The sequence below is a fragment of the Bombus fervidus genome, chromosome 3, assembly GCF_041682495.2.
Source record: "Bombus fervidus isolate BK054 chromosome 3, iyBomFerv1, whole genome shotgun sequence".
NCBI lineage: Eukaryota > Metazoa > Arthropoda > Insecta > Hymenoptera > Apidae > Bombus > Bombus fervidus.
Window position 1 is genome coordinate 16,700,568 of NC_091519.1, and position 23,829 is coordinate 16,724,396.

The following is a 23,829-nucleotide window of genomic DNA, read 5'->3' on the forward strand; positions in this document are numbered from 1 at the left end:
AAATCGAAAGATGGTATCAATAGAATATACTCAGGGTAATATTTCTGACATGTTAGTTCCAAATCAGTTCCATCACATTTTAACAATATTCATGCTTGAAGATGAAGTTCCCGATAAATGATACTAATATAATATAACAGAAATATTTTTTAGAATTAAAGTGTATTGAACTCTTGCAAGTTTCCATATTTTCCCAATTATGACATGAGGGACATATGCACAAAGTCATTAAATATTTTTACTCATTTAATATATGTACTGTTTAATCTCGCAAATATATTAAAAATTTCAAAACATTAAAAACAATAAAAAAAGTATTGTACACTAATTTTTGATTACCAACAATTATAATAATAATTAGTGTGTGACAAATTGATATTTTAAAACAATATGGTAATCGATCAAGACTATACTTATACTATATACGTCCTTAAAACAATATTAGATAAATCTTCGAAATATTTAAGAATTTATACTATCTCTTATTATTCAAGGCGTTACATGCATAATACAAAGTTTAGAACGGATACATATTTTAAAACATTTGTAAATGTTTTTGTTAAATGCAGTTAAATATTAATATTTGAAATCATACTTTTTTGACATATGTAACTATATTTTTTAAAATGATTTTTATTTTTATATAATCATTGCGTACATAATTTTTTAAACGGAACTAGCGAAAAGTTATTCCATCGTAACAAGCATGAAATATCTAAAAATTTATCTTTCTGTATCATATATATGTATATAACGATCCATTATTTCATATGTAAAACTCTATGTACAAATTATATAATAAATGATATATATAATAGAACTTTCATGGAATTATATGTACAATTTAAGTTGGTAGTTTGATACAGTAATACACATTGTATTAGTTTTTTTTTATATTTTTATTGAAAGAATAAAATAATTATCATAGATTAAAAATTTTTTGGTAATATACCATCATTTTTTGCAAGTCGTACCAAACAATCATCGGATTCACCCTGAAAAAATTAAGAAAGCAGTTATTTTAAAAAATGCTAAGTTCTACCAGTAATTAGTACAACAGTAAATAACGTACCATACGACGAATAGCGCCACAAATTGCATACATCTTTTGAGAGTCAGTCATGCGTCCAGTTTCAGGATCAACATCAGCAATACTTAATTGAATAGATGCATGATCCTTGGCATGGATGATACGATTACTCGATGAGCTATAAAATACAATTTATATAAGATTTATAGCCGATTTAACGTTAATTTATAGCTATATTTGCACTTTTTATTTAAAGAAGGACATTGTTATATCATTAAAAGCAGCAATCCACGTGTATCACATACCATTTTCTTGGTATGTACAAGTCAACAAGTACGCCGTTGTCGTTCTCCATTTTTATATCTGTAACAGAGTTTAAAATATATAATATCCGCTATGTTTTGTACAGAATTATAACACTAGAAGCTTTTAAATTAAGATATATTCTTACTTTTGATTGCTAAATGTGCAAGATAAAATGGCTTCGTACGCAAAAGAACTTTTCCGACAACAGTACGTACATATGTCAGAAACTAAAATCACGCTTACCAACATTGACAATAAGTCTCTATATATTTCTAGAAATTCAAATATATTTCTAATATATCCATATGAATACATATTAATCTGTTATTAATTTTACAGTTTTTATAAATGTAAAAATAATATTTGGAAACAATATAAACATTTAATCGATTATATAATATAATTAATATAACAAAGTAACATATGAAATGACTCGCAATATTTCTTTGCAAAGCAATAAAAGAATAAAATATTTTTATAAAATAGCAATATTTATAACGAGGAAAATTAAATATATAATGCGATATATCTATATTCAAATTAAAAATAAAAACAAGCAAAAAAAATTGCGCGTGGCAAGTATCGCCGCCAAGCGGACATCGAAGGAAATATTCCTTGTCTATATTACTGTCGTACAGTTCCATCGGGCATTCGGTGACTTGAAGTCATCCGGTAAATTATGATGCTTTTATGATGTGCCTTTGTATTTCGTAAACACGGTGAGGTGTGTTAATGTTCTGTTGCGCGTGTTTAAACAGACTGTGATACGAAAGTGTGTCCGATGTTAAAACATGTACCGTTTATTATATACATATTACAATTAAAGATAACACACGATATCTAGCCGAAAGTATGCTCGATGCACTGCGATGCAATTACAACATTAACGTTAAGTGCGCTTATATTTTTTCTCATAATAACAACAAAACGTTAATCGCGTCAGTTCCAGCTACACGTGTTCATCGAACATGTCTATGAAGGTGAGCTTTTTTCTGTTAAAATTCAATTATATTTCACTCATTACCCAATGTATGCATTTTACTATATCGATATGTTTTGAATGAAACATTGCATGCCACGTTTTCGAATACAATTCGAAATAAACAGAAATTACTGTTTTAATGTAATTTCGAAGATACTGTATGATACAGCTAATAGATCGTACGTATAAAACTTTTTATACTCGAAGAAGCAACTTTGGATAATCGAGCAAAAAGTTTAGACTTGAAATATTGTTCCTAGAATTTTAAATTGAAATCATCGTTTCAGGAAAAGATAAAATATACGTTCTCCGAGGAAAACGTAATTAATTTTTTATGCTCATCATTTACATATTCATGAAAATTATCACTTACCATTAAAATATACATGTTTAATAAAAAAAAGGTTTAATAAAAAAATGACTTTGCTCGTGATCCTTTACGTGGCATGTATGCGCTTAAGAACATAAAACTAGATGAGATCAGATGAAATTTATGGCAGACTGATGTCACTTCTCAGCTGTGCAATAAGTTGCTAACACCTTGTCCTGTTTATTCTACGAACGAGTAAACACCGATTATGGGTTTTACAATATTTGAATATATCATACGCATGAATAAATAATTTGAAATAGTCACGATCATAGACTGTAGCGATCGATTAAGATCACGGGAAATCTTTTTATGCATTGATTGTCGCGCTTAACACTAGATGACCTAGAAACATAAGTTAGCGATGCTAAACAACGTAACATTGCACTTTGATAAACTTACATGATTTATCCATTGCATAAAGAAATTATTTACGTAGAACTTGTTTCGCACAACTGTTTTTTAAATGAAATATAATACGCGCTCTTTTTCAGAATGTTTTTAGTACCTCTTGAGAGCAGAATTTGTTTGCTCGATATTTGCTTGCCAACTCTGTCCATCGATTTACATTTTAATTATGATCTCGTTTCGTGATTTCGTGGCGTACATGACGGATAAGCATTCTATTTCGATTAATTCCGTTAATAGGTGCTCTCGCTGAGACCAACATTCGAAAGGTGTGTATGTATACGTTCTAAAAATATTGAAAAGTTTCACGTGAAAACCAGAGAGAGAAATTGTGAAACACAGAGCATAGCTTCGTAAAATGCGATTTCAGTTACAGTCGAACAAGTTTAGTTCATCTACCGTCCTTAATTATGATTGCTTAATCGATACGTGGTTGACAGGGGACCATAAAATATTCTTTTCGTAAAAGTAGTGGAGAAAACGAAACGAAATAGAATTAGGAACAATATCAGAAAAAGCGACTGGTGTTGTATAGAATAAAAATTGCTCCAATTTTAAAACGATCTTTATCTCTTTCTCTGTTTATAGAAAGAATCACCTTGGGACGTAGAATTACATTTGGCAGCGGCACGTGGCGATGCGAAGCGTCTTCGAGTTCTCCTCGATTCCGGTCGCGTCCATGTCGATTGCAAAGATAAGGTAAATCAAGACCATCTTACGCAACTGAAGTAATATCATTAACAAAATTTTACAGATCGCAAGTAATAATTATCAGCAAGTCAGAATATCTTTGCATAACATTAACGAGCTTGGTAATAACACAAATTAAGTTTTACCAGCAAATCCTACAAATTCCAAGTTATCTATATTATCCTATTTCATGAAGGATTATAAAATAGTTCAAGAAGAAATCTATAATCCATTAGTTTGTAATTTGTCAATTTACTAATATTATTATATAATAAGTTTATTGCGCAAGAGAGCTATATTCGTTCTCATTGACGCATCTACGAAATCATCGACATCGAACCAATAGACACCATAGGAAATCAGTTACCGGGCGACGATCTGTCGTTGGGTCAATCGTTTCATTATGCAAATAACGACGCATGGTCGAAAGAGCGAATTCAAATAACGTTATTCCTAGTTTCAAAAGTGGCTTATTGGATTACGCACGGATATTCGTTCCACTTTGGCAGACGATCAAATTTAACCCGCTATATTCGGGGGAATTTGGAATTTGGTCAAGAGAAGTAGCAATTTTAACGTTAACCTCTTTTTAAATGTCATGGCGCCGTTTCCGTTTGCCCACTATCATTTAAAGGATATCTTAAGTCATTTTCCTTTGCTAATTTCCAGACGATCGGTTAAATTAATCGCGTCATTAAGGATCGGCCTTCTCGATTGGTCGTTACATCAATTGAGGAACCTTACTAACAATCGCCGCGTTATTGCACTAAATTACTGATGCAGCGACGACGCGTGATTCGACACACCGGAAATATATAAAAGAAGTGCAGAAAGTAGAGACAGTTTGAAACAAGCGTAAGATACTGAAGGAGTTACACGACAGATTTACGACGCTTAATTGCCTGTTTAATGATACTGGTTTGTAAGAGTAATCACGATACTTGCTCCGTTCAAATCAATTAGAAAGCAATGCAGGGGAGTTCTCATTATGGAGATCATATCGAGGTGCGCGCGACTGCGCACAGATGAATCTATAACCACTTGAATTCAAGTTTTGTGATATAAATTTGATTAAAAATGAAAGGAGAGAAAACATTAAATATTTCTGTATTGGTTTATCAGGATTAAACTGTGGATCTTTATGCAAATTCATATTCTTACAGATAGGTACACGTAAAGAATTTCAACTCGAACGAAAGAATATTTTATTTTCTAAATGTATGTACTTAACGATTTGTCACAAATGCACAGATATTTACGATCTAATTATGATTGTTACTGACAGATCATTAACCAGGTAATTCGTTTTCAGGATGGAACGACTCCTTTAATATTGGCCGCCGCCGGAGGCCACATCGAAGCGGTCACCGAATTGCTGCAACAAGGGGCGGATCCTAATGCCAGACGGCTGGTAAGTCCTGAGTACACGTAGCCGGCCCATGAATGAACTAAGAATGAATGAAACCCGCTGAACGTGTACGTCCTGGCAACCCCGTTACCCACTGAATGGAAATACTCTTTGTGACCACAGAAAGTTATAGTTTCAATTGATCTCTTCGACCCTTTTGTGATCTAGTAGTCGAGTGGAACTTTTTCCTAAACTTTTAGATTTCTTAGTAAATTAGGAGAAATTATTACAAGTCGTTTCGTTAAAGCATTCCGGAGAGAATTTTAATAATTGGAAATTAGAAAAAGACAATTGTTATCTTCGCGCTCTATAAATATTAGGGTGCTGCATAAATTCTGTCCGCTTCGACAGATGACGTATGATAGGTAAATCATATAAATATAAATCCGAAGATTTTGATAAAAGACGTATCCACATAGGTGGATGTTGTAAATTACATTTATCTCTGATTCTGGCAGACAGAACTTACGAAGCAATCTAATAGAACAATATTTGGATGTATACCATGATATTGGGGCTTGAGCAAAGTACGAGTGCAAGGTGCAAACACGATTACTCTCGGAAAACCAATTTCACGGCATCTCACCATCGTGAAAATTTGAAATCTAAAATTTACGATATGTATTCTGGAATTTAATTTCATTTCCGTCGAAGTAACTAGCTTTGATACTGTTTCTACCTTTATCTTAATTCCTATCATACGATAATACCGTGTTCTACTCATATCCGATGATAAAACAAATTTTTACAAATCGCATTACATTCTCGATAATTATAATCTTGGTTTAGGAGGAGAAACAAGTGTGTAACCTTCCTATACTACAGTCTCTACTTTTTCGAAAATAGAAACGAAAGAAGACGCGATCTTCTCTGGTCTACTCACACAGAGCTTGGGAAGTCTGTGCGACATAAAAAGCTCGTCGCTTGTAACTTGTAATACGAGGCACCAGGAAGCGGTCGAGTGGCCTTTTTTAAGTGGCTCGCGACGATTTATCGCTGAGCCCACGTATACTCTCGGTGCAATCGAGGATCACGGTATTGTATGCAAATTCAATGGAACACAGGGCACTGTCGCGATTTTCGGCCACGGAATGTCCGCTTAACATTCAATTAGGAGGAATACTTAAACGCGTGATTCATTAACTAAATCAACGATAATTTAGGCAAGCTACCTGTCGTCATTGCGATTATTGGTTTATTTATTATCTTTTTTTTTTTTTGGTAATGTATAAACGAATTTGGTTGTAGAAACGGCTCCGTTTAAAAGAAATTATTAAAAAATATGTACCTACATAATGGTAACAATGACTACAGATGAACACGATTAAAAAGATGAAACCTAAGCAGTGACTTGTTTCATCCGTTAACATGTATTTTTTATGTACATTTTTGCATCTTAATATTTTCCATAAATGCATAAACATCCGCAGTGTAACGATGACTCTCAAAACTTTCTTTCTCCTTGATGATTCTCGTACGAATCTCTCGACTCTTCCACGTGCATTCTCCGAATCTTTCCTCGCTGCCTACCGATACTCTAATATAAACGTTTATTCGATTCTCGAAATCATTTATCATCCATACGAATTCTCACGTTTCTTACAATCCAAATAATATTCGTATATCCTTCCTTTCTTTAGGTGTAAAAACATCGACGTGCAAATACGTGACTCGAGATGTAGTCTCGAAAAAAGGAAAAAGAGGTCGAAAAAGCCTTTTTTGGTATTCAAGACCAAGCGACGATGTTGTATAGGATGAATTACGCAAACGCCAGTTATGTGAGCTAAACGCGTGTTGACCCGTTACACAAACGATGCCACGTAGTTTCACTTCCAGAATTTATTTTTATTGACACCTACTCTAGTAGCTCTCTTTGCTTAGTCAATAGCCTAAAACTAGACTCGGTTGCCATTGACATCGATTTCCAACGGTTTATCGGTGATCTAGATGAATTCTTGATCGGTTCTAATTATCGAGAGAGAGAGAGAGAGAGAGAGAGAGAGAGAGAGAGAGAGAGGAGAGTCAACCAAGGAAAAGTAGATGCTTGAATATAAATGCGGGAGAGGCGCAATTAATCGCGAGTCGTTCTGGTTATTTCTGCGAGTCAGCGATCTTAAGTCGCTCGATTATTTGGCCGATAGGCGAGTTTCTAATTCATATTAGAGATTGGAAAAGCCTTCTCCCGAATCGAACAAACAGCGTGACTATTTCGTTTTCCATATTAGAAAATAGGGTTATCTCTGATTTTTTAATTAAGCATTGTGATTCGTGACGAGCACGTTCCTCTTAACCATGCTGACGTGTTTCAAAGCGTATAACAAACGTGTGGTGACATATAGATGACTACTAAACTAAAATCTAACTTAATCAAGATTGATTTCTCTTTATTATTCAATTTCAATTATAGAAATTTTGTAGTTAAGGGACGAACGTTTTAAAGATTATTTGTTTAATCGAAGGAGATATGCAATAATGCAAAAAGTCAGCAAAAGTGAACGTTGAAAACTATATACAACAAAGGAAACCGATAGCATCGAAAGCTCAAACGCGAATTCATTAACGTCGGTCAATTAACCATAGCTCGTTCTGTAGTTTCTAAAAAGCGCGACCTGAATATAACGGACGATTTTTTCCCTCGTAAATAGCTTCGCTGCTGGCGCATAAGATACCTATATAAAATACGCCTATGTATACCGTGTATAAGCACATTCAAGGTTGCTGAAGCGAAGCATGATAGGTTGCATCGCGGGTATACGCCAATTCGCGTGTTTCTAATACATTTTAGCAGCGACGTCTGCCGTAATGTGCGACCAGCCGCGTAGAACGATTCACGTGCAGCGCGTCTAAACGCGGCTTCTGCACAAATTACCGGTATCAGCTTGAAAATCGTGCGTGGGCGTTCGTGACACACTGATCCCTTAAGTTTGGCCTCGTTCAAGAAACAGACTTTCGACCGGTTCAAACAAATCTTTTTCGTGGCTACCAGCAAATATCTCGTTACTCGAGTATCGAGTTTCCTGCATTCTACGTTGCATCCTCTATCAATGTTTTCGTTTTCAAATGCTGGTCAAGCTGGCTTCACTAACTCGATCCAGTAGTAGAAATATTTCTTTCTTAATTTAAGGTTATGTTTCACCCGTGAAGAGATTTTCGTAGTTAGATTCCCTTCTATGAAATATTATTTTTTGGCTTAATTTATGAGGACTTAAACTTAAAAGTGCATTCCGAAACTAAAGATCTGGTATCTAACACGGCTGACTTATCGTAATCTTATCTTGTTCATATATATTGGCCCAAATACCTATTATCTGAGTCATGAGTTCCCGAAACTATTACTCTCAATTTTTATCGCTCACGAAAACGAAAGATTACTAGGAAGATGAAAGAGATTGAAAGTTTCCAATTCTCAAGTATTTGTTTTTTCAGAAAGCGTTTATTTTCACACGAAAAAAATCATCGGTACATACGTTATCGATACAACAATACGTTCGTCGTTTCTTCGAGATTCCCGAACATACCGATCTGACGGAAATTTTCCAAACTTCACCGGCGCTTCATAAGAATTTCAAATAAGCTATCAAGCTCGTAGCACGCGAAAGCGTGTTGTATCGCATAAATACGGCAAGCGCGATAAAGTAGCGTGCGTTGGAAAGCAAATTGCGCGCAGGAAGTAATAAGTCCATTATAAATCGGCGATGCCCATCATCCGTCCGAGCATCCTCTCCGTTTTGAGCGGCACGCATTCATTGATACGATCATCATCTACCGGGGACCAGGGTGCAATACGCGCCGCAGGTACCATGCACCATTTGCCACTAATTACCGCGTTCGCCCGCGGTAGATTCAACAAATTAATTAAACTACAGGGCGAAGGAGGTTTAAACTGGTATCAAAAATAACTTTGACCTTTTATCTCGTCCTACTTTACGCCCGTTACTTGCACCGCAGGATCTCTACATCTGTATTTGTACTTGCAGATTCTTGTTTTACGAAATCAGCGCCAGATAGCTGTTTGATAAGCGTATTTCTCGGGAATCGTTGATAGCGCCGAATTACCTTCAAGTTTGACCCTTGCTAAAGATTAATTTCTATAAAATAAACCTGAAGTTCTTAATTTTGAAAATTGTTTGAACATTTATCATCAACAGGATTCTCTTACACGATAGGTTGTCGATATTTGCGAATTTACAAGTGACAACATTTATACAATTTTCATGTAGGATTTCGGTTCTGTTATTACCGAGTATCGGTGTTGATAACTTGTAAAATTTCACTAACGTTATTAATTCAATCGTGTACGAGAGCTTAGATTAGTATGACTGTAGTATTTAATTATGAGTCGTTAAGAACTGGAATAGTATATCATTCCCAAGATCCTCGACTATGACGTACGTACGCGTGATCGAATGCAGGTTGAGTGGAGTAAAAAATATTCAACCGCGACGGCGACTGTTACCGTGACTAGAGACAGGTTGATCGTCGTTATAGAATTTCTGCGGTTTGTAATGGATAGGTATTATGTCTCTTGGATTGATATGCTCGAGGAAACATTGGAACTCCGTGAAACGCGTGCAAGTGTGCACCTAGAACACTGTGGTAATTTCTCTACATAGAACCATAAACGAAATACATGTATGTACATGCATCGAAAAAGGGGAACGTAGTCTAAATCGAACGACAAATCGATCGAGATACCTAGTTTTTTCGGCAGCGATTATCGATGCTTCAAGGCAATGAAACAACGTCAGTGAAAGTGCATATACATATAGCTGACATTTGAACAGGTTCGGTTTGCATCGGTCTGAACACATGCTGTTCCTTTCGTGGATATTCGAAACGCACACCAGTACTTTCTCTCCTTTACCAATGGATAGATATTCGATTCGAAATCGCTCTCTTTTTATTCGGTTATTCGGATCCGACATTTATCTTCTAATTGTTCTCTTTGTAAATCATCAGCGGATATTGGAATTTTACGTTACAATGATAGAAATATTCTATTACGATCAGAATAGAGTTCAATCGATAGTACATTAATTGTCCTGAAGACATTAAATAAACAGTCAGGTATCAATTCTTCATAAACGCAGGAAGGACATATCTGGCGTATTATAATAGGTACTGTGTCGCGGCAAAGGCGACAGGATGTCGCTCTCGCTGTCAATTATCCGCAGGTATCACCATCACAGAAGGAGCTGACGATAGTAATAATAAATTCGGTTTGAATATATACAGGTAGAAAGGCGCGTCTCATCGGGGATAATAAAATGAAAAATTCATGGGTTATTCATGCGGAACTTGAGAAGATTGTGACATTTGAACATCGAATGTGCTACTAATTATTCAGTTATATATATATATATATGTGTTTGACATTCAAAATAAACGACCGAAATTTTACACTATTTTTTCAGGTAAAATCGAATTTTTAAACACTTTTAGAATATATTGATATTCTGGAATTTACGTAGTTATTATTATTACCACTTTCGAAAGTGTAGAAGCGTTTCATTGTTTCTTCGACAATCTCTATTTTCAGCTTTCTCTTCGTACTCCGATAATCGATATCGATATACTTTTTTGGGAATCATTGTTCTCTTTTCTTTTTATCAATACCTCCGAGCATTCTACAGACAATAAAAATAGTATATTTAGTCAAGTTTTATAGACAAAGATACGATTTTACACTTCTATGAATCCTACAGTCAATTCTTATAGATAATTTTAATTACAGCAAAATAAACTTCAGTATTATAACGTTGATGATATTGTAACACTTTGTAGCCAAGTTATTTCTATATTTTATTCTACTGTAACGTATTCTACTCTGTTTACAGAAGTAGCAAAACAGTAATCCTAGATAGATCGTATGTCTTCTTTCCGTGCCATAAAATTCGGGAAACTTTCTGGCACTTTATACAATTGCCTCGATGTCCTACTCAAATCTTTTACACTGTATTACTTTTTATTTTTAGACTGGTACCACGGCGTTGTTCTTCGCCGCTCAAGGTGGCTACATGGACATCGCCAGCCTTTTGTTGGAACACGGTTCCATCGTCGACTCTTGCAGCATAGTAAGTTGTATCGTAGTAAAGAGTATCGTGTAGCCAGGTGAAATGGAAACGTTCGACAATTTCTGGTTGCGATTGCAGGACGGCGGTACCCCACTTTTTGTCGCGTGCCAGTGCGGTCACCTAGATGTTGTTGAGGGACTGATTGAAAGAGGCGCCAATCCGAACGCTTACATGAAGGTGAGCTGGTTTGGTTGGACTTTTACGATAAAGAATGTCGTTCATCTAATGTAGAAGAATTATTTCTAACTTATAGTTAGCGACTATCGAATTAAAGAAAAAAAAAAAAAAAAGGTAACAATTTGCTTAATATTTGTAGGATGGGGCCACGGCATTATTCATTGCCGCTCAAAATGGCCACTTGCGTATCCTAGAGGTTCTTCTGGAGCATGGGGCAAAAACGGACGCGGCAAGAACCGATGGTGCCACGCCTTTATGGATAGGAGCGCAAATGGGACACGATCACGTTGTGAGGAGGCTTTTGAAAGCTGGTGCGAAGGTCGATGCCACCAGACACGTAAGTCGAGAATAATCGGACAAAGAGAGGAAGCTGGAATCGACTTTTCAAAAGAATGGTTGGTGTAGAGTGTTTTCTTTTGTAGGATGGCGCGACCCCGCTATTCAAGGCGGCTCACAAGGGTCATACCGCTGTTGTAGGCGAGCTACTCAAGTACCGTCCATCTCTTGGTATTCTTCCAGTAAGTACAAATGTCTCTTAAACTGAAACTCAAAATTCTCAACAAATCTATAAAAATCACAGTCAATATATAATATTTAACAAAAATTACAAAAATAATTTATAAACAATTATGAAAGATATATCTATGTTTAGATACTGTAGGGTATAATAATTCTAATGATAATGTGTTCTGTTTGCTATAGTTCATTTAAAATTACAAAAGATAATTACTGTTTTAGAATGGTGAAAGTGCACTGCATGCAGCAGCATTAACAGGACAAATGACTGTTACAAGACAGCTGGTAGGTGCAGGAGCGGATCCTTTACTCGTGAACCAAGAAGGTATCACGCCGCTTCAATTAGCTATTAGGCACTCACAGACACAGGTGGCCAACTATCTGAAGGATAAAGTTAGAACGCGAACGGGAACGTCTTAGCAAAATACGCGTTTATCACTTACGTGCTAAAATAGAAATTAAGGTGAAAGAACGAAGAGGGAAGAATATACAGACCAGTGAAAGAGATCAGTATTTCTAAAGAAAATGTAATATATATACATATAATGTATATATATACTTTAGACATAGTTTGGATACAAAATGATCAAGTGATTACATCTTCATCGTATTTCGCGTAGCGTTAAATAAGATTCAAAAATAAGCGAGATGTTGATTTATGCTACAATCATAAGACTGTGGTTTAAAACTCCATCATTTTCTTAAAATTGTTTGTTCAGTGTGTATATATATTTGGATAAATATAAAACACATCCTATAGTATTTAAAAATAGGTGAAATATATTTTAATGTATTCTCTTGTTGTAAATATTTTACAACGTTGGAAGTTCTAAAAAACACTCATCGATGTAGACGGCATACATCCCACAAAGTTAGCTTTGAGCTAAAACTATATATCTTGTTAATACTGAACTTGTGGTTACATAAACATAATATATATATATATGTACCTTTAAATAATACAATCATTTTGTTCTAATTGAGGGTTCTATAAGACTGATTGATTTGCCTTGAAAAAGAGAGTAAAATTTAATGATTCTTTAGTACTATGTCTATTTCTTCTTGTTGATTTATTTATATATTATATTAGTGTTAACGCGGTGCGCACAGAAAAAGGGAGAGAAAATATATTTCATGTTCTTAAACTATTCTCTATGGTGATATTAAGATATTTTATTTAGATGTAATGAAATATATTTATAATTGCTTGTTTGATGTTACTTTATAATATAATAAATACATTTACTGTTTTCCCAAAGTGTTATGTTTATTTATAGCAATTTATTGGACGAAAAGCAGAAAATGTTTAGTCTGCAAATTTAAAATACAGAAAATACTTTCGTTAACCACTATCCTTCCTTTATAATTACATACTGATAAAATTACATATAAATATTAAACTTTTCTTTTTTTCATTTAGTATCACAGAAATTTAACTTTACATTTTAGCTATATCTTTTATTATCAAATTGCAATTAAATATAAATCATTTTTTCGAAATATATTTTTAAGTAATAACTTTTAATAGCGTGTGATTATATTGATAGTTGATAAGTGACAATTTCTCCTTGATATGAATACAACTATTGTTTATGCAAAAAAGGAAGCATCGTAGTTTTAAAAAAGGACTATTGCTATTATTATAACATACAAAAAAGTGTATAAAAGAACAAGTCAAAGGTTTATAATTCATGTCAATGCTGTCCTTGTAGTCCAGATGCTAAGTGCCTATTTCCTATTTCATTTCAGATGCAAAGCATCTTCTAAGTAATGCAGTGTAACTGTGAAGCGAGTCGAGTCGTACAGAAAATAAAACCACTTACAAATATATTTAACTGATTTTCGTAAATTACACACAATCAATTATAAATAGTAATGTCAACGGCATGATGGATTTTATCAATTATCTCTACTGCACTGATAAGATAGATAAAAAACATATTTTATGTGTTTAATTTATGAAATTATCAGTTATACGCTGATTCTCAAACAATATCTATCATGGTCCGCGATCGAATGCCGGAGTTACGTGCCGTTAGTGTTTTACCATTTTATACATTCAAATTTGAACTATCACTTACATTATGACATTAGAATTTGAATAAAATTTCGCGTAAAGTATTATATTAATAACAAATAACATAAGTAATAAAATCTATTAGAATAATATTTGTCATCGGCTTTCTAAATATTGTCTCTCATTGTAACAAATTGATATATAATATACTGTTTCTTACCACTTCTCTTTAGTATCAAAATAATAGTACTATGTTTGGTAAAGGATTTTTACAAGATGTACACATACAAATGTCCCAAAATAAAAAATTGAAGGAAGTATTAGATCAAGTACGTATATATAAATATATATGAATAATTAAGTTATCACTTAAATATCACAGATTTTTATATAATAGATATACAAATAATATTAATATAGGTTGAGGAAGTTCGAGACTTAATTCAACTTATTGCTGCCAATACCGCTATTGTAAAGGATTTACATAATAATGTTTTATCATACACTAATAAAGGTAAGAACAAAGTACCAAATGTTGTACTTAAATACTAATTAACAATTTGTGTGTTTCAGATATACAAAAAGAATTGGAAAGTCGAATGTATACTATTTCACAAACGTCATTTCGTATTCAACGAAAATTAAGAGGTAGGTTTAATTTTTCCTACGTTTTTACACAGTGCATCATAAATAAAAATAAAGAAACAGAAATAACTTGTCTTACTTATCTTAATCAGACTCACTATCATCTTGAACCTGGGAAATATTTCTTTCTCTTATTTCGTGATCAAATAGATCATTTTCATTTTGAAAGAAACTAGAAAGTCTTCTAACTTTTGCAGCACGACCTGCAGTGCCATTAGATTCAAAATTAAAACATGTAGGTGTACTTGTACTAGGACCAGGTTGTGAAGGTGAACATGAAATTGAGTTTGAATATGTTGGAGAATTCAAACTATCTAAAGCCCTGATTGGTGAATTAGAATTTAACAATTGCGGAATCGAAGGACGCTCTACTACAATTTTAGGGTGTACATTACACGTTAGATCTAAATTTTTATTGAACGCACTTTGATTATTAATTTCTGATGCAGAATTTTCTTCTTCAGTAAAATTCTCATCATCAACTGTAATGTCCTCCGTCTCTCTAAAATGTATTAACGTTAATAATCATTAATATAAAATTAATAAGTCAGTGAGTAATATATAAGATTAAATAAATTTGAACATACTTTTTAAACTGCTCCACTTCTTTTTCCAATTCAGGATATTCTCTTACTATGTTTAATAGTTGATCCTTGTTATATTCAGAATATGTTTTAACTAGAATCTGTTTTACAACATTTTCTAATGGTGATTTTAGAGTAGATAATTTTATTCTAAGTTTTATTAATCTAGGTAATAGAACATCTAAACTATATTTCTTAATTCCTTCAATAATAATGCTAATAGCATTAGAAGTTGGAACACTTGTTTGAGCTCTACATTCTTCGCCCTCTTGTTGGTCATCATCACCTTGTCTGTTAAAAGATGATGGTCGTAGACGCTCGTTACTTATTATATACAATGCATCCTTTAATACGCCCTCTCCTTCTTCTTCTTTAATGTCAATCAAATCAACACAAGTTCCTTCAAGTATTTGACTAGTTACTTTTACTAACAATTTTATCTTTCCTGGAGGATCTAAATGATCCAGCATGAAATCATAAATTATTCTCCGTTTCTTTTCATTTCTTTTTCCAGGAAGTGTTAAAGCTTTCTTTTCTTTCTCACACATTTTATGGTGATAAATTTTATGTTGAGATTGATAATTATTATAATGATATATGCTCTGTAGAAATTTTTGTGATATTAGTGACTTATTCTTTGTTAAAAGTCGTTCTTCTATGAGAAAGATTGTTAATTCACGTATCATATTGTCCGAATCCAACAACATTGTTAATATATGAAAAAGGAAAGGACCCTTAACTTTTATGTAATCTTCCAGAAGAAGTTGAATAAATATCACCACAATAGCCTCTCGTACTTGTGGAGTTGAATTTTTCATACTTACGCACATATCTGATAAATATGGTTCAACCAAAGCAGTGAACCTAACACAAATATCAGCCAAAGCTTTTGCAGCATTTATTTTCACAGCAATTTGAACAGTTGAATCTAGATTTGTTTCTTCTCGCATTAATTTACCAAATATTTGGACTACTTCTTTAGCAATTTCATGATCTCTCATTGCTTGCTGTCCAAGAATAACAACCGCTGAAGCTTGCAGTTTTTCTATCGGTTTTATAACTTCTGGTAGTGTTTCCCATTCTAATAACATTCCTTGTAAAATCCGTAACGTTAATGGTGAAATTTTGCAGCTGCATAAAATTGTTGCATGTCCTAATGTAAACATAGCTCTTAAATAATTGGGTGGTGTCTCTACATCTTCGTTTTCATCTTTAAAAATTTTTGCAATTTCTATCTCTGAAATCTCTACTAGATTTAGCATATTTGATTCTAATAAATTATTATTTTTATCAGGATTTAAATAATGAATTATGTTGTGTATAATATCCAAACAAATGCTAATTAATCCAAAATTAATCTTGAATTGTTGCAAGCATTTATATAGATAGGTATGAAGACCTTCTAGAATCTCATAATCTAAAGACTTCCAAGAACATCTTAAAACTTGCAAAACTAAACTTGTGTAAAAATTATTTTCTAGAAAAATTTCCTGATAATTTGAAAAATATTTGTTCATATTTGGTAACTTGGTATTTTCAGCCAATGCAACCAAAAAGACCCAAGCTTCTATGTTATTATTTGTTCCAATATGAGATTGTATATTTTTAATTATAGAATTAGTAATAACACCATTTTTAACCCATAAGCTACAGGCTTTTGATAAATGTCTTCTCATTTTCATATTTGCTACAGCATTTAAAATTTTCCATGGCAAATTATCTGCAATAGTATCAGTACTTGTAGAAATACTTTGTATTCTATTTAATAATAACTCTTCTAAACAACCTAGCACCTTTTCTTGTACTTTAATTTCAATGTCAAATATTTGTGGTATAACAGTTTGTACCCATTCATTTAGGAGTTGAGAGTTATCTGGAAATTGTTCTAAAAGTTGAGATAGAACTTGTACAGCAACACGTCGCACGTTTAATGCTGGATCTCTGCATCTGATGCTAATTATAGGTACAATTTCATGTATCAGAAATGGAACCATTACAATCAAGTTTTTTAAAATTTGCAATGTGCTTCGTCTTACCATTACTCTTTCATCCTCTACTCTATCTGCCAGCATAGTTATTAATGCATTTGATCCTGGTAATAAATCAATATCCTCAGATAGAGAATTCTTTATGTCATGAAATGTAAGAAATTGTTTATTTACATCTGACTTTTTAAATATAGTTAAAAATATTTCTTTGTCCTTCTCATTACTTGATTCTGTAAATTCAACAATTATAGCCATGGCTTTTCCTCTTACTATACTTGAACAATCCATACATCTAGTCAATACAATTGCAAAGAATACTCTTTTTACCTTAGCTTTTAAGCAATCAGTTATATTACAATTCACCAAAAAGGACTCAAGTAATAATTTTCCAATTATTTCTTGAGCAAATAATCTAAAAGGTATCTTTGAATGATGTGACAATAGTATTAAATCCTTAAAGGCTTCTAGTGCAATATTCTGGTTACATATTCCAAACAGTTTTAGCAACACATTAGCTTGTTTTTGTCTAGCTTCAAGTCGATCTGGACAGAACAACATTATATGTTGTATCAATGTTAAAATTGCAGTTTTGGCTTCCTTCTCATACTCATCCAATAGATTTTTTACAAAATTTATAGTATGCTCACGAATATTTGTAATAATTCTTGTTTGTGCATCCATATGACTATATAACAAACATGGTAATAGGTACTTTGCTATGATGGTTATAGTTATTTTGACTGGTCCATGTTTATTATTACATAATTCTTTCAAAGCTGCATAAGCATTTTGTGGCAATGAAACATTCAAAGTACCTGCTTTTTTATTAAAACATTGATCAATTATGTAATTATCCTCTACCTGTGTAACTCCAATTAATCCAAGAATGGTAATATCTAGTAACTGTATATGATCTTTAAACCAGAATGATTTTATCATCAAAATAAAGCTGCAAATTATAATATTTAAATTTTGTATGAGAATTTCTTTTTCACTTTGTGAAAGAATAATGGTTTCATTCATTGATTGTTCAATGATATTTAAATCATCTAAACTTATTGTTTTATTATGTTTCTTAAGAGGAGGCATTAAATACTCAGAGCCTATTTTGATTGTCTCTATGGCTCGTTGATATAAAGTAGGATGAAATACATTGAATGCACAGCTACCAGGAATGGCCAAAAGTATAAAATATAAATTAGTTGCATATAAACATGATTGTCTTGTTTCTTCATTGGCTGTTTTGCTTTGACCATTCTTTATTATATAACTCAATACAGCTAATAAAGCACGTACGTTTATATCCATAGAAATCAATGTATTCCAAGATATTTCAGAATCATAATTTTCAGAGTTATTCTGATCTTCACCTTTTACTAGCCAAGCTTTTACAACAGTACAGGATTCGTTTAAAAGCAATCTCATGTCCTCACTCTCTAAAAACATTTGATACTCATCAGGTGGTTCATTATAAATCATAAATTCTCCATCCCACACAGATTGAATCCAGTCTTCGTTTAATTCACTAAATTTAAAATTATCGAATATGTTTAAAGGTTCCATAGTAACAATTGTATTCAGTTTAGATCATTTTAAACGAAACTACAATTATTATCACATTTCTCTATCTTATAAATGTAAATATAACCTTAACTTATCATTCGATAAAGAAAAGTTATGGCCTCAGGTTATCATTTTTTGAATACATATCGATAACGATTTCGTTATTTCATTATGGTATGAACCAACAGTAAACTTTATTGGTAGTTTATCACAAAACATTTCGTATAAGCTACAAAGAACTGTAACATTAACTTGAGCGTCCATTCGAAAGCGGGAAACCGACTGACCAATTACATTCATTAGGAAGTGCAACGTAAAATAATGCAACATTGTAACAATTTCACATACTGTAGATTATTGAACATTTTTTACATAATGTAAACAAAAATTCCATATTTTACCAAATAATTAGTGTTTTAATTAGCTAACAGTATATAATAAACTAGTATAATTAGATTATATATCAAAATCAATCAAAAGATACTTTAATCATAAAAGACTATAATTTACGCGCATAAAAATATGTATGTCACATGGTTTTACAAAAATTGAATTATAAAAAATTATGATGAATTTTGTGATAAAAAAATTAACTAATTATCTAACTTTATATTAGGTTTCAGTTTTTGTCTTTGTAAATTGTTAAATATTTTTTAATTATTTTTATAGAAATGGGAAAGGAAATCACTCGTCTTGATGATTTAACTTTAACCAGCGCGAGGGAAGGTCCTATACATCTACGAATTAAAGTAATACAACATACAACGATGATAAAACTATTCTCTGAAATTATGGAAGATTATAACGTATCTATGATAAGATATCATGAAAAATGTCGTTTACTTTTACATCAACAAAAGATGTTAAGTATGTTTCCTGTGAAAATTGTGTATCATTTTCATTTAAAAATTATAGCGCATTATTCTTACTCATCTTTTAGTCCGAAAACATATTACAAGCGAAGAATTGGAAAAATTACTCGATGCTCAAGGAAACAACTTATTTGTTGATAATGTAAAAATCAGATCTATTCTTTTATATTATCAAATTTTGTAAAATTTAAATGCGTATATATGAATTGTTTTATAAATAGATTTTAGAAGATAGTAGAATTGCAAGGCAACAATTATCTGATATTCAAAGTAGGCATAATGATATAGTCAAAATAGAAAAATCTATTGGAGAAGTTAGAGATATGTTTACGGAAATGGCATTTCTTATTGAAAGACAAGTAAGTATGAATAGGCTATATAAGTAAATATAAATTTTAAATGTACACACATAAAATTTAAAATAAAAAAATTTATATTTTTTGTCTTAATAGGGAGAACAAATAAATAGTGTAGAATATTTTGCTGGAAGGGCAGCAGATGATGTTGATACTGGTCGTATTGACCTTAAAAAAGCAGAGGAAAGAAGTCAGAGACATAGAAAGGTATTTGTATTAAAAATAATAATTATGTATGTAGTAAGATAACAGTATCATTTAATAAAAAAATATTTCTTTTAGAGAAAAATTAAACTTGCTATCATAATTAGCACAATAATTATTATTTTGTTGATGATCATCATTTTCTTATAAGACGAAAAAGATATAAAATTTTGTAAATAAAAATGAGATTTGTTAAAATGAAATAAAATTGAAGATATTTATTATGAAAGTAATAAAAATCAGTATATTTAAATAAACAGTTGTTACATGTCATTAATCTGTTTCACAGTTATATCAAGTTATAACATTTATAAAATTGTTTATTTAAAAAGTATTAAAAGCAGTAATGTATACACCTGTATATTATTTATATACATAATTTTTAAAATAATTAACAAGACCTTTTGCACTAGGCCTCACTTTATAGTCTGCAGTAGTGCATGCAAAAAATACTTCAAGTACTCTCTCATATTCTTTTCCTAGATTAATAGCAGGTAATGCAGGACGAGTACCTGTGACCATCAAGGTATTATAATTTGGTATACAACCTGACAAAAATTACTCCACATTTTACTAAAAAATATTGTGAAAGTACTTACCATAGTTTTTATTGCATATTTCATTAAGAAAACTATTATCATCTTCTATACTTATATTATGTTCATTTGTTTTTGTATTGCTATTCATCTGCATTTCTAACATTGAATCATCTAAGCAGGATTCATCCATTTCTGAGGGTTCTACATGAGGTGATGATAAGGCTATCATCTCCCAAACTACAAGACCACAAGCCCAAATATCTGCTTTATTTGTAACAGGACCATCCTCTAAAGAGTTAAATTTATGATCATTCATATTACCCTTTTTATGTTATGTTAATTTTTGTAGATGTTAAAAATTAACTAACCAAATATTATTTCAGGTGCACTCCAACACTCTGTTCCCACATATGTGAAGTTTTCATTTGAAGTACACATTTCTAAACTATTTGTAAGTGGCAAAGACACACCAAAATCACATAGCTTAACAGTTTTATAATCTGTAGAAACTAACACATTAAAACTTTTTATATCACCATGTAAAATATAGGCAGTATGATGCAAATATTCTAATCCTTTTACAATTTCATATGTTATTTTTAAAATGTCTTTAGCAGGAAATGGATCATCACCAGTTTCGAGTCTTTCTTCTATCTTATCACCTAAAAAAATTATAATAATACACAAACTATATTTTCAAGTTTTCAAACATATTTTCATGTTTTGGATACTTTTTTATACCTAAAGAAGCGTCTAATTTTTCCATTGCCAAGCATGGCTCGCCATTTGAAAGTTCCGTAAAAGCTCGAAAACCGACAATGTTTGGATGATTTAATTTACGAAGTACTTCTGCTTCGAATCGAATGCGTTCATTATATTTTATATTTTCCTCAATTTTGCGGTTACGTTTTTTTATCGCCCATGGAGATCGGATAAAACCAACTTTTGGAGATCGTTCCAGGCTAAATACGTTAACACCTATTAATATGTTTACGTGTTAAAATAATATTAATATTGATAGTAACAAATTTAAATGTTCATATCTTTTTACCGCATCCATAACCTATTTGCTCTAAAAACGGTGAAGCTGGTATTTTAATAGGCGTTTGCAATTCTGGATTGCATTGTACCCTACTTTTATACCTCTTCGTTGTCGGTGTCTTAAATTCACTCATTGTACTACTGTTTCTTAAAAAATATACACAAACTTAATCAAGTATGTTCCTCCGTTAGTTAGTTGGTTTTCAAATTTTCTTGGTATTGAGACGCTCAAGTAATACCAACCTTATGGACTATGATAGAAAGAAAGTTAATAATATCAACTCTGACAATATTAAGATCTTTTCAGTATTTCTTGAATTACTTTTTTATATCCAACAATTATGCAAAAAATAATAATTTAAAAAATCATTTATAACATTTTACATTTGTGTTAAATTACTATTACTGTTTACCATGAAAAAAGCGCACTTAAAAATAACAAAGTAATTTAAATAGGTATAAAAAGAAGATAACAAAAGAATTTAGTATTTATATTGTACACATTTAAAGTTTTATATGTTTATTTTTAATGAGGAATATTTTCAGTTTTTTAAGTTCAAAATATCCTTATTTGTTCCGAAATTTTAAGCATTGCTTTTGACTTGATCTTAATTTACGTTCTTAGATTTCCAGATTCTAAGTATATGTATAAAAAAATGTAAAAGTTCCTAATGACTTTTAGTCATTATTAAGCTAGAAGATATATATTTTCAAACGATACGTTTAATACCCTTAGTGCTTTCTGAGTACGATCAATTTGTAATCGGTGTAACACTATCCTGCAACCTACCAAGTTTACTCTACGGCTTTGCATTTTCGTTAGTCGCTTGAGTAGGTACTCTATCGGGTGTAAAGGATTCCTCTAATGATGCTTTCTGCTTGAAATAACTGTTCATTTTTTCAGGAACGCTTTTGTGTATCGATGAAACTCGAAGCTCACACTACAATGATGATACTTGCTTAAGATCGTTCTTTCAAGAAATTTTTATTGTACTGAAAATTTCTCTTTTTCTTATAATATTTTTTCACTTATTTTTCCGTTTTTTAGAATATGATATTCTTGTACTTTCAAAGCTCGCCGCTTGATCAATTAAATCCTGTTCTCCTGCATTTAACAATGCTTCCTGTGTTACCTCTTTCGTCTTAGACTGGCGAATATGCTATTTCATATGCGAAAAACGAATATTTGATGATTTGTATTGGTACCTGGTAATAAGGTATTGGCTGATACCTTGTTAAGTACTCCGACGGATATTGCTTGTGGTTTTAGAAATTGTTTCGAACTTCGAAGCTCCTCCTATTGTAAAGAAACGTTCTCTCTGCGTAGCAATTTTTGTTTTGAACTAGGACAGTATTTACAATTAGCAAACATCCGCCGTTGTACATAAATTCTTTTGGTTTTGAAATTAGCGAGCGATATCTAATTAAATGCTCGCTTCTGCAAAACAATATCAACACTTGAATGCTTTTGTAAAGGAGTTGAAAATCATCCAAGCATTCGTTGGAAAGGTGACTGGGGCAAAAATTATCTGACGTCAAAGTCTTCGACGTGATGGTACAGAAACTGATGAATAATATCACCCTAAACAGAGATAATCGATTAATTTTGAACGCGTTTCGTAGCTAAGAATAAGTTCGCGTGACGTAGAGCTTTATTTGTTACGAGAAAAGGTGTTGCATACCGTATTCAAACTCATGATTTTCATTTCGTTTAAAAAATAAAAGAATCAACCAGAGATGAGCGATTCTGCTTTGAATTTATATATAGGCTTGTTTAGAATTTGATATTTGTTAATATACATACAGCATATCTATTGTAGTTAAATGTTCCTTTACAGAAAATATCAGAGAAAAAGTAAAGGTATTTACAACAATATAAAGTTTTCCTTTAAAACGCGTTAAACGTTATGATCATCATCTTCCTGTTGGAATATTCCTTTTGATTCTCATTGATAAAGTGCATATTGGAAGCAGAGAATTTATTAGTTGAAGATGAAACATATTTTTTTATTAGATCTTAAATTAAATTAGCTTGACGAAGGGCGCTGGAATATAATTA

The 23,829-nt window shown here is 32.0% G+C and overlaps 5 protein-coding genes across 7 annotated transcripts; 2 read left to right on the top strand and 3 right to left on the bottom strand.

The window, feature by feature from the left end:
• Nucleotides 1-865: 865 nt before the first annotated feature.
• On the bottom strand, nt 866-1,635 carry Rps21 (ribosomal protein S21). Its single transcript, XM_072000916.1, has 4 exons — nt 1,482-1,635; nt 1,336-1,393; nt 1,073-1,208; nt 866-995 (listed from the first exon to the last, which is right to left on the bottom strand). Exons 2-4 carry the CDS (start codon nt 1,383-1,385, stop codon nt 930-932), a joined length of 252 nt encoding a protein of 83 aa, XP_071857017.1. The 5' UTR covers nt 1,386-1,393; nt 1,482-1,635; the 3' UTR covers nt 866-929.
• Nucleotides 1,636-1,973: 338 nt separating this feature from the next.
• LOC139985974 (uncharacterized) lies at nt 1,974-13,213 on the top strand. The gene is made up of 8 exons (XM_072000906.1): nt 1,974-2,316; nt 3,685-3,795; nt 5,099-5,197; nt 11,170-11,268; nt 11,347-11,445; nt 11,585-11,782; nt 11,868-11,963; nt 12,184-13,213. Exons 1-8 carry the CDS (start codon nt 2,305-2,307, stop codon nt 12,379-12,381), a joined length of 912 nt encoding a protein of 303 aa, XP_071857007.1. The 5' UTR covers nt 1,974-2,304; the 3' UTR covers nt 12,382-13,213.
• LOC139985955 (condensin-2 complex subunit D3) lies at nt 13,203-19,144 on the bottom strand. 2 transcript variants are annotated; one of them, XM_072000860.1, is made up of 2 exons: nt 15,211-19,143; nt 13,203-15,125 (listed from the first exon to the last, which is right to left on the bottom strand). In XM_072000860.1, the coding sequence occupies exons 1-2, from the start codon at nt 18,756-18,758 to the stop codon at nt 14,708-14,710; spliced, it is 3,966 nt and encodes a 1,321-aa protein (XP_071856961.1). In that variant the 5' UTR covers nt 18,759-19,143; the 3' UTR covers nt 13,203-14,707. The 2 variants fall into 2 exon arrangements, with proteins under 2 accessions (XP_071856961.1, XP_071856962.1); XM_072000861.1 differs by having other exon boundaries at nt 14,890-15,121; nt 15,211-19,144.
• On the top strand, nt 13,548-23,745 carry LOC139985975 (syntaxin). 2 transcript variants are annotated; one of them, XM_072000908.1, is made up of 9 exons: nt 13,548-13,995; nt 14,212-14,307; nt 14,399-14,492; nt 14,552-14,626; nt 19,428-19,625; nt 19,699-19,772; nt 19,852-19,989; nt 20,083-20,193; nt 23,609-23,745. In XM_072000908.1, exons 1-9 carry the CDS (start codon nt 13,963-13,965, stop codon nt 23,627-23,629), a joined length of 840 nt encoding a protein of 279 aa, XP_071857009.1. In that variant the 5' UTR covers nt 13,548-13,962; the 3' UTR covers nt 23,630-23,745. The 2 variants fall into 2 exon arrangements, with proteins under 2 accessions (XP_071857009.1, XP_071857008.1); XM_072000907.1 differs by lacking the exon at nt 23,609-23,745 and adding an exon at nt 20,269-20,447.
• LOC139985971 (lymphokine-activated killer T-cell-originated protein kinase) lies at nt 20,440-22,168 on the bottom strand. Its single transcript, XM_072000900.1, has 5 exons — nt 21,781-22,168; nt 21,471-21,707; nt 21,098-21,391; nt 20,790-21,017; nt 20,440-20,702 (listed from the first exon to the last, which is right to left on the bottom strand). The coding sequence occupies exons 1-5, from the start codon at nt 21,902-21,904 to the stop codon at nt 20,554-20,556; spliced, it is 1,032 nt and encodes a 343-aa protein (XP_071857001.1). The 5' UTR covers nt 21,905-22,168; the 3' UTR covers nt 20,440-20,553.
• Nucleotides 23,746-23,829: the final 84 nt, after the last annotated feature.

What these genes read in the sequence shown, in the direction of transcription:
- Rps21 (XM_072000916.1), bottom strand. Translation starts at nt 1,385, where the DNA reads ATGGAGAACGACAACGGCGTACTTGTTGACTTGTACATACCAAGAAAA. An exon ending in TTGTACATACCAAGAAAATG is followed by an intron (nt 1,209 to 1,335) that starts GTATGTGATACA and finishes TGTATTTTATAG; the next exon opens with CTCATCGAGTAATCGTATCA. An exon ending in GTGGCGCTATTCGTCGTATG is followed by an intron (nt 996 to 1,072) that starts GTACGTTATTTA and finishes TAATTTTTTCAG; the next exon opens with GGTGAATCCGATGATTGTTT.
- LOC139985974 (XM_072000906.1), top strand. An exon ending in ATGTCGATTGCAAAGATAAG is followed by an intron (nt 3,796 to 5,098) that starts GTAAATCAAGAC and finishes ATTCGTTTTCAG; the next exon opens with GATGGAACGACTCCTTTAAT. An exon ending in TCGTCGACTCTTGCAGCATA is followed by an intron (nt 11,269 to 11,346) that starts GTAAGTTGTATC and finishes TTGCGATTGCAG; the next exon opens with GACGGCGGTACCCCACTTTT.
- LOC139985975 (XM_072000907.1), top strand. Translation starts at nt 13,963, where the DNA reads ATGGTCCGCGATCGAATGCCGGAGTTACGTGCC. An exon ending in TGAAGGAAGTATTAGATCAA is followed by an intron (nt 14,308 to 14,398) that starts GTACGTATATAT and finishes ATATTAATATAG; the next exon opens with GTTGAGGAAGTTCGAGACTT. An exon ending in TATTCAACGAAAATTAAGAG is followed by an intron (nt 14,627 to 19,427) that starts GTAGGTTTAATT and finishes TTATTTTTATAG; the next exon opens with AAATGGGAAAGGAAATCACT.
- LOC139985955 (XM_072000860.1), bottom strand. Translation starts at nt 18,758, where the DNA reads ATGGAACCTTTAAACATATTCGATAATTTTAAATTTAGTGAATTAAAC. An exon ending in GAAGTGGAGCAGTTTAAAAA is followed by an intron (nt 15,126 to 15,210) that starts GTATGTTCAAAT and finishes AATACATTTTAG; the next exon opens with AGAGACGGAGGACATTACAG.
- LOC139985971 (XM_072000900.1), bottom strand. Translation starts at nt 21,904, where the DNA reads ATGAGTGAATTTAAGACACCGACAACGAAGAGGTATAAAAGTAGGGTA. An exon ending in AAAATTAGACGCTTCTTTAG is followed by an intron (nt 21,392 to 21,470) that starts GTATAAAAAAGT and finishes TAATTTTTTTAG; the next exon opens with GTGATAAGATAGAAGAAAGA. An exon ending in TGCACCTGAAATAATATTTG is followed by an intron (nt 21,018 to 21,097) that starts GTTAGTTAATTT and finishes TTAACTCTTTAG; the next exon opens with AGGATGGTCCTGTTACAAAT.